Source organism: Alligator sinensis, unplaced genomic scaffold (assembly GCF_000455745.1).
Source record: "Alligator sinensis unplaced genomic scaffold, ASM45574v1 scaffold872_2, whole genome shotgun sequence".
NCBI classification, from domain to species: Eukaryota; Metazoa; Chordata; order Crocodylia; family Alligatoridae; genus Alligator; species Alligator sinensis.
Window position 1 is genome coordinate 2,147,990 of NW_005842132.1, and position 10,225 is coordinate 2,158,214.

Consider the following 10,225-nt stretch of genomic DNA (forward strand, 5'->3'; position numbering starts at 1 on the left):
CTTCTCAATCGCCCCAGCCAAAACCAACAGCAGCCATCATAACCTATCCCAGCAATGCTGAGAAGCTAAATACATTTCCTGTGACCAAGTCTACCCTCCATTATCTATTTTTTTTTTAAATCAGTTAAATCTGCAACCTCAGCTTTAGTGGTCCAAGTTACTGCTGTTACTAGGACATTAATTTCCATATTTTTAAATGATACAAGGATGCAAGGAGGGTGAGATTTTTTTCACCTATTTTATTATACACAAAAATACATGGCCAAAGAGTTCTACTGAGGAGGCTGACCACGTCCACGACCAAATCCGCCTCTCTGCAGAAGAAAGAGACAGTATTAGAAGTCTAGTCATATCAGAAATCCAAGTAGCAAATGTGCTGGCAACCCAAATGCAGAGCACATTGCACATGCATTGCTTTCCACCCCCTACACACACTTTTCCCATCTTTGGGCTATTTAAGTCATAAGGGAACAACACTACTCTTGTCTGCCTTCAGGAGATGAAACTAGCCAGTAACCCCTTTGTGAAGCTAACTACCATTTGGGTTTTTTGTGGTACAACTTTCAGTTGTCAAAGTACAACTCTTGTTGTGTCCAAGGCCTGTTAACACAGAGAATGACAGGCTCGATCTTAAACCCAACTCTTTCTAGTTAGCTTGGAAGTCATATGCAAGACTGCCACAAAAAAGTGTGAAACAGCAACTTTCACCAGGAGATCCAAGTGCTTCATAAGCATTAAAGCTTTAAGCCTGTGTAATGCAGTCATGGCACTGAGGTTAACACCCCTGATTTTCTAAGGATGCAACGGGAAGATTAAATCCCATGGAATCATGGCTTCATTTTTAACTCTTCTCTAAAAGAGTTATGCTGGGACTCTGTACTTCGTACTGACTGACCAACCAGCATCATTTTGTATAGGACCCGGATGTGTTCCCTGAAGGTCTCCTATCCAGGTAGTAACCTGGACAAAGGCAGCATACAGAAATCTGACAACAGTACTACTGGCTGGCCTAACAGGGGATCAACTAGCAGCAAACACAGGAAGTGTTCGGTATTATTGCAGCAGAAAATATGCCAGCAGTTTAACAAGTGGTGTGACGGACATCAGGCAGTAGCCCTCAGAATGCCATCTCCTCCAGACTGAGCCCTGCTGTAAGCTTTCCCTCAAGCCCTAGCTTAGGAAACGTGTTTCAAGATGTCAGTACTTACGAACTGAAATTCGGTCGCTGCTCCAGCACCAGCCTCAGCCTTTTTGTCAGAACCAACTGAAGAGAAAAAAAAAAGGAGAGCGTTCAATCCCACTACAAAAGCAGAGGATCCACTCCCTGGACTATGATGCCAAAGTCATTGGGAGGTTCTCTCTTTAGTAGTATCAAATGTCCCAACCCCATGCTGGTACCCTTTACAGCATCAGGTATCTGTCTGTAACTTACAGTTATAGGAAGCATTACATCAATTACAGCAGTAGGCAATCTGCTAACTAGACAACCCAACTCCACGAGGCAAACTGAGCTTTCAAAGCTCCATCACCACCAAGAACACTGTTTCGTGTCAAATTATTCAAGCCCCGTTTCCCTTCCTCATAAAAGAAACTGAAACTGAACAGATAGCATCTGTACTCATGACGAGCTCAGCCTAATTCACTCAGACCCCAACACAATGAATACTTACGTGGAGCAGCACTGCGTCTGTAGGTATCTCTGTCAGCTTCTCCCCGAGTAAGACGAGCAGGACGCTCACCCTCCAGACCTGCAAGTCAGAATGGCACTGTTAATCCAACAAATCCCATGTATACTGAATTATGCTCACACCTTCTCTGTCTAAAGATGGTAGGGCAAATACACTTCTACATCATGGCTACACTTAGTTGGTCTGTTAAAACACACTAGCATGAGAACAATTTAAATCTAAACTAAAAAGAAGACACCTGATGTAATATAAACCTTCTGCAATTATAGGATTTAGATGCAACTATTGGTTTACCAAAGGTTTAGTCCAATGCAAGAAGACCTAAAATATAAAAACTGGGAGGAAAAAGCTGGATTTAAACTACTGATTTCAACTACATTGTGCAGGTCCATCAGGGCAACTGTTACACTTGTTCCAAACAAGGACTGATGTTGGCAACTGTGATCCAAAGAACACCTAACTCAATTACAGGTATTTATCATCCTGACAAGCCCACAGTTAACCCAAAGCCTCAGACTCTCCACAGCTCCAAACACGTGGTTCTGGACAGGCAACATAAAATACCTTAAGTTTGTGCCGCCCCCCCAATGGAGTTAGTGAATATAAAGAACATTTAAGCTAAATTAGAGGATACTTTCAGGGAAAAAGTAGAGCTGTGGAAATACCAGTCTCTGAAGCTTTGGGGGAAACGCTATCATACAAGCTGCACAAAGATGAATGTCTCCCACAGGTCCTGACCCCAGTGGTACCACTTCACCAGTAAAGTCAGGAAGAAGGGCTAATGGTTGAACGGTTTACCACAAACTGGCAGTTCCAAGCACAATACAAGATGCAGAGCTTCCTGCTTTGCTCTGCTCTTCTGAAAAGTTCGCTCCTCTCTGGAAGATTTCATGGAAAAAGCTAATATTTATGGTTAGACAGACTATTCTAACCATTTACAAGGAGTTTCATCCCTATAGATATAAGATCAAGGCAGCACCCTACAAACCTGATCTATGCTGCATCTTCCTCCTCAGAGAAGATCAAACTATACTTGGGAAGACACATTATACAAGAATATCATGAGCACTATGACGCTGACTCTTAGCTAGGGGTGACTTCATTCAAGCCCTGGCCTGCAAAGCTAACTTCCCAATTATATGTACATTTACAAATGCTGCAAATAATCTAGACATCTAAAAAACCATCTGGATCAGAAGTAACACATCTAAAAGTACCTGATGCCCTGAACAAGAAACCATGACAGAAAAGTGTTGGACAGTGTACTTAAGAACTCTGTATTTTACATGTCGTGGCTGTAATGAAGGGCACTAGCCAATTGCTCCCTAGAGGAAGCTTAAGCAAATTTTACTAGAAATGTACTGCCCATATGCACTCAACTTGAGTCACAGCACCTGAGAAGGCAAAACCCCTGTAAGACAGACTGACCCAACAATAAAACACACTCAAACAATGACAAGACAGAGAACTGAACAAACTGCAACTGACAGAAAGACGTTCCAGATGTCCTACGCTGGCACACATTATAAGAGGCAAGAATTTTGTCATGTCTTTAACTGGAGCAACTGTATACTTGGCGAGTTACTAGACATGTATTTGGGCAAATGTCCTTCCCCAGGTTGTCCAATAACTCTCCCAACTATACAGTTGGTCTAATAAGACAAAAAAAAAATCTTTGCCTCTAGTGACCCTGATGTTCCAGGAAACGTACAACACTTTCCTGTGGAAAAAAGCAGCAGGTCTATGACATGTAAGCCTAAAATGCCCATTAAGTGACTTGAAGATTTTGCATAATCTTGAAGTTGTGCTGAAGGCCCCTGAAGGAATTCACTTACAAGGATAAAGCGAGTCGAGAGACATCAGCTTGAAATCTAGTTAGCTTAAAAGGCATTTAAAATAGCTACACCTGCCTCAATTCCCTCTGGACAACTTGAGATTTACAAATTTAAGGAGGGAGAAAAGCTCTCCACTTGTTATTGTGTATCATAGGGAAAACAGAGTGAACAAGATGAACCAAGTACTTTCAGTTACATAAAGCAAGCAAGTAAAGTAACTGTTTTTGGTTTTTAATAACTGTTCTAGTGTTATATAATGCAAGATTTTGACTTATTACGTATTGTTATTTACTTATGCACAATTTCTACAACAGCATAAGAAACAGAGGGGTTCTTTTAACCTTGTGCACAACGGTGCGAAGAAGCTGAGGGCTACTGTAAAGTGCTGCTTGATCCCATCTATGATGAGTTTGTAATTTACCTTTGCACAGTACGTCATGCAAAAGATACCGAAGTGACCCAGAAGTTTATTCTTAGACCTCCAATGAAAACGAATGCAAAAGAAAGGGAAGGAGCGAGCACTAATTACTACACTTAAAAACTGGATCATATTAGAACAAGCCAGCACTTGAAGCACATGCACTACAGGATTTTAGTGGTTTGTGGGAACCAAAACACATTTTACATTTATGGATGACCTCTACAAAGGACCTTCTTTGTACATTCTGTTAGTTCCAGTTTGCTTGATAAACATTTCTGTGAAGACATCCCTATGCATAATTCTACTTTTGCCTCTGAAAAGGAAGCCAGGAACCACTGTAATAGCAAACCCCATTAATGTGAATTTGTTGAGCAAGTTAAAACTCTGAGAGCTAAAGGACAGGGTCAGACAGACGCAAACAACATCAGCCAACTGCCCTAGGTTTTAGTAAATATACAGCTTGGCACCGATTCCCAGGGATCCTGGTTTTCTCCAATTTAAAAAAATCCCAATTTTCAGTTAAAAAAAAAAAAAAGTAACCACAAATCCATTTTCCCATGATTTAAATGAAACACCAGTAACATACAGCTCTCTATATAGTGGTGTTTCATTTTAATCATGGAAAAATATGAATTTGGGGTTACATTTTTTAAACCAAAAATTGGGGATTTTTTTAAAATCAGAGGAAACCAGGATCCCTTGAAAAAACAGCAAGCAATAAAAAGTAATTAATAAACTGCCTATCCATTTAAGATACACAGGTAAAGCCTCCATGTTGCCAATGGACTAACCAAGAAAGCAGCCATCAAGTAAAGCAGTCCTGGAAAGAGCAAGACAACAAGAAACTGAATTAGCAGCCTCTATAACATTACTAAAGTGGGGGGAAGCATCGCGTGTGTAGATTTCTTCATATTTGTCATATTTGTTTTGCTGCTGATGCAAAAGTTTTGGCCACTGCTGATCACAAAATATTGAAGGGAAGCAATGTGCAAAATGGAATGTCCTCGACACCACAGAACTAGTAAGTTGTATGTTCGCCAACACAGCAGCCATGGGCTCAACAAGATGTTTAAGACAGATCATTTGCCAAGAACAAATGGTGTCTTCCCAGCACATGCTGAGTCAGTGAGAAAAATACAAGACCTCAAATGAGGAATCAAGTTTGGGGGAATGTCTCATAAGCAATTTACAGCATACAGATAATAGTACACACATCTGTGAGAGCATGAAAGTAGGACCATTAAGAGAATGCAAAGAAAGTTAAAGCCAAGAAAACCTGTTAACAAGACAAATTATTCTGCCTAATAATCATCAGTACCCAAATAACGTTACCTCTTCAGCAACCTATTTTGACTATTTAAAGGAAGCAGTGAAGAGAGGATGACTAGTGCATGTAAAACCTTGCAGAAAACCAATATAATATGGAATGATTACAGTGTCTCCACAACCTTCACCTGTAACTTTTGAGGATGACCGTGTTATAAATGGAAGCTTATCTTCCTAAGTCCAAGGCACAATAAGAGAAACAAGATTTATGCCCCCAAACTTTGATGATATGGATGATTGTTAGGGGCCCCTTTGCTAAGAGTAGCAATGAACAGGTACTTTGTAAAGTAAGACAGCAGCCAGTTGTTTTCTAAAGTCACATTCTGAAAACAAAATTCTCTGGACCTGAAGGAAGAGTCCTGGAAGAGAATTATCCTCTACATGGTCCTTTGAGAAAGAGGCCAAGTTGGAAAACTCTGCAAACTAGATAAAGGATATTAAATGCTATAGTGAAAAGGATGCAGTTCTGATAGGGAATCACCTCAAATGCCTTCAGTTGGCATCACACACAGTTACCTATTAGGACTGTTCAAATAACAAATTTGAGCTCAAAAGAGCCTGCTGTCATCATTTAGCATGGTCTCCACTCTACCAAGTCAGACAACTTCCCTAAATGATTTCCTCCTTGAACCATTGCACCTTCAGGGAAAAAACAGCCCATCTTGATTTTAAAATTTCCACTGCAATAGCTGGTAAGTTGTTCCACAAGTCACCCTCACACTTAAAAAGACTAGGGGCTTTTTTTCTGGCCAAAATTTTCCTAGCTGCAGCTCGTTAGACTTGGAGCAAGCAAGTTCCCGCTGCCCAGAGAGGTACTACTTTAGACCAGTCAAATCACTCCCTAACTTTCCCCCTCATCAGCTAAATCGATTCATCTCCTTAAGTGCCCCAAGAAAGCAATTTGGCCAATCCCTTAATCATTCTCATGGTTCTTTTCTGAACAGTCTTGATTTTTTCCAACATCCTTCTTGAATTGTTGACACCAGAATTGCAAACAATATTTCAGTAGCAGTCAGGTCAGTATTAAACACAGAGGCAATGTAATCTCTCTACTCCTAAACACATTCACCACCCTTTGGCCAATGTCACAGAGTGTGTTCAGCTAAGCATCTACCATGAAAGGAGGAAATTTAGCAATCTGTACTCCATTATACTGTTCCACCCTCTACCCCACAGATTTATCAGCCACCCAGCTATGCCACAGAAGTTCTCTTAACTGCTGCTTACCTTTGGGCCGTGGTCTGCCAGTCTCGGGGCGGCTGCGGCGCAAGGTTGCAGGCACAATCTCAGGGGGCAGATGGAGATAATCACGCAAGTACTGGATGCCCTCATTGGTCAGATACCAGTAGAAATGCCTCCAAGCAAACTGCTCCTTCACATAGCCACGAGATTTCAGCGACTAAAAGAGAAATACTCATTAATCATTTTGCAGACATCTAAAAGGAGACTACAGAGCATTTCATCACAACTATCAACTCCCATCACAACAAGAACTCCCTTCTTGTCAGTGCAGAGGCAGAAAGGGATCTTGGAATCATTACTGACGCCAAAACGAACATGGGCCGACTGTGGGGACGCAGTCAGGAAAGCCAACCACACCTTGCCATGCATCCACAGATGCATCTCAAGCAGGTCCAAGGAGGTGATCCTCCCCCTCTACATGGCACTGGTCAGGCCGCAGTTGGAGTACTGCATCCAGTTCTGGACACTGCACTTCAGGAGGGATGTGGACAGCATCGAGAGGGTCCAGAGGAGGGCCACCCGCACGATCAGGGGCAGCAGGGCAGGCCCTACAGGGAGAGGCTATGGGACCTGAACCTGTTCAGCCTCCACAAGAGACGGCCGAGGGGAAATCTAGTGGCCGTTTACAAACTAGTCAGGGTGGACCAGCAGGCATTGGGGGAGTCCCTGTTCCCCCGAGCACTACCAAGAGGGACTAGAAATAACGGTCACAAGCTGGCAGAGGGTAGATTCAGAGTAGACATCACGAGGCACTACTTCACTGTCAGGGCGGCTAGGACCTGGAACCAACTTCCAAGCGAAGTGGTGCAGGCTCCCACCCTGGGAGTCTTTAAGAGGAAGCTAGATGAACACCTTGCTGGAGTCATTTGACCCCAATACTCTTTCCTGCCATGGCAGGGGGTCGGACTTGATGGTCTGTCAAGATCCCTTCCGACCCTACAAACTATGAAACTATCATTTAACATCTCCATTAAATACCAGCAAAAAAGCACCAGACTATAACACTGCAGTAGCTCACAGGGTACAAATAGAAGACTGAACCCTAGAATAGTTCAAGTGTATTTATACAAGCTAAGCCATAGTATCATCCATGTATTAACTGCTCACATTCCATACAAGATGGACTGAAAAGGCTAAAAAAAGGAATCCGTTTCAGAAAGAGGACTATCAAACTATATATTAAACAACACAACAACTTGCAACAGTTTGTGAATGATGGACGAAGTTAACAGAAGCGTTATAACTTGGAAGAAGGGAAAAAATAATCCCCTGAAACTGCTGTTCCTTCAACATCAGAAGAAGAAATGCCAGCATTTACACTAATATATGAAACAAGCTTCACATAAGCTAGCTGCAACTTTTGTGCTGGCCCACAGTTCAGTATTAAACTTTACACCCATAATTCCTCTACCTGCATGGCTTTCATGACATGGAGATTGGGCACATTCTTGTCCGCCAGCTCCGGGTGCTTAGGCATGTGGACATCTTTCTTCGCCACCATCACTCCCTCCTTAAAAAGGAGTTCGTAGATGGCAATTCTGTTCTTTTTGGGCATCAACATCTGCAGAGAATACAATGATTAGTTGGATCTAACAGAATAGATGCATTACTGCTAGTTTACTATAAATAAGGGCTGTTTTTAAGCCACTCAATTCTACACCGGGCCTATAGTGTTTTGTTTGCTAAGTTACTATCACCTTTTCCAGACTGAAAGTTAAAGGAATCATTACTGCACTTCACTGTCAAGATAAATGTACGTTTCTATAGAGCTGATGCTCAAGTGCTCCAGTATCAAGCTCTAACAAAAACAGAGCAGCTCTGGAATCATGGTGTTCTATGACAACTGTCAGATAGTCTGATACATGCTTCTGGTGACATTTTTGGCTCTTCTCAGCTCCTGCAAGCTTAACACAGAAACAAAAGGGAGGACAGAAGAGGTAAAGCTTCATTTTTTTCATAGATTGGAAGGGACCTTGCAAGATCATCGGGTCCAGCCCCTGCACTAGGCAGGAAAGACCATTTTAGTTCACCTGTGTTCTGTAACCCAACACAGGGAAACAACTGCTATGGCTTTTATCAGGTAGCAGACAACAGCAAAACAAAGGCATGCGTTAGAGCAATTACAGTCATTTTTGTAGCAATACACATCGTGAATGTTAAACCCTGAAAAAAAGCTCCCAAGAAATGCTCCCGGCATAACCCATCCTTCCCACCGTACTAGACGAAGCAATTTTTTAAATAATGACAGCCTCCGAAATGTCACTTTTAACCTGACAGAGATCAAAAGTCCAATACAGCATTTTTGTTGGGTCTGTACAGCACTAAAGCTGAGCATCAGGAAAACCAAAGGAGCGCAGCGAACATCGACACCCCACGCTTCAGGCTGGATGAAACAGAGATACCCAACTCCTGCTAAGTCGAAAGGGCCCAGACAGCACTAAACCCGCGCAGGCGGGAAGGGAAGGTTTAAACAACGTGGGGTTACATGTTTGTACTTCGGTTTCCATGCACCTGAAGTCACTGAGCAACAAAAATGTTCTCAATGGGAAAAGTGCAAGAGAAGCACCCGCATAGCCGGGTCAACTGGTGCCACCAATGCCACCCCTAGCCCACAAAGAGAGGGCAAGAGAGAAGCCCTCCAGAGCAGGAGCTCAGGCTCTGCCTCTGGGCAAGGAGGGAAGGGTCCAGGTCTCTCCACCCTTTCTGTGCAGAGGCAGCAAACGACTCCCGGAAGCAGAAGCCCCTGTTGCCCCCTGGCCCAGCACAACGCGGCCTTGCTCCTCCTGCCCCAAATGCGGGGTTGGGTCCTCACCACCAGCCTGTTTCCCCCAGGGGCTCCTAGCCTCTCCTGCTGCCCAACACAGGCCCCAGGGCCCTCCTTGCAGGCCGCGCTGAGCCCACCCCCAGCGGTTCCCACCTCCCAACCTCCCGCCCCGCACTGCGGCCTAGCTCCCGGCCCCGTCCCCACCCTCCCCAGAGCCGCCCCCGGGACATATCCCTGCAGGCCCCTGGGGTAGGCCGCCCGGCCGCTGCCGAGCGCCGACGCGGGGCCGGGGGCGGTAGGATGGCGGCGATGCGCGGGGGGTGATGACGCGGCCGGAGCCCGGCCTTACCGTGGCGGCAGCAGCTGGCCCGGGCGCTGGAAAGGAAGGAGCATGCGCAGCGTATCCACTTCCGGATGAAAGGAAGGCCCCGAGCCCGCCCAGGTGCCTAGTCAAGTGCCTGAGCGGAACGGCTCGAGGCCCTTCCCGCCTCCGGGTCGAGACCTCGTGGGGGGCTTCTGCGCAGGCGCCTGAGTGGAAGCGTGAGCAGTGGTGCCAGGTGGAGGAGAATTACCGGATTTGTACGATGATTTCAACTCTTGCAGCATGTATAATCAGTAACAGTACAAGTGTGCAACGTGTACCAGCGTTGTTGAGGCAGCTGATTGATATAGCATATATGCAAAACCCAGATTACTCTCAGGGAGCCTTAACTCATTTTGGGGCGCGCAGCCAGCACTTTCTTATGACCAGAGACCCTGATTAAAAAAGTAATCTTAAATCCACATTTTTCCTTGAGTAAAATGAAACGCCACTAATATAGATGTATCCACATACATATATACATATATATATGTACACACATACACACACATAGTGATGTTTCATTTTACTCACTGAAAAATGTGGATGTGGTGTTACTTTTTTTAAATCCAAAAATTGGGGAGTTTT

General features: G+C 44.1%; 1 protein-coding gene across 1 annotated transcript; it reads right to left on the reverse strand.

Annotated features, from left to right (window-relative positions):
• Positions 1-219: 219 nt before the first annotated feature.
• Positions 220-9,782, reverse strand: RPS10 (ribosomal protein S10). The gene is made up of 6 exons (XM_006025098.3): positions 9,626-9,782; positions 7,924-8,073; positions 6,498-6,669; positions 1,671-1,748; positions 1,209-1,264; positions 220-314 (listed from the first exon to the last, which is right to left on the reverse strand). The coding sequence occupies exons 2-6, from the start codon at positions 8,071-8,073 to the stop codon at positions 273-275; spliced, it is 498 nt and encodes a 165-aa protein (XP_006025160.1). The 5' UTR covers positions 9,626-9,782; the 3' UTR covers positions 220-272.
• Between the last annotated feature and the right edge of the window lie 443 nt (positions 9,783-10,225).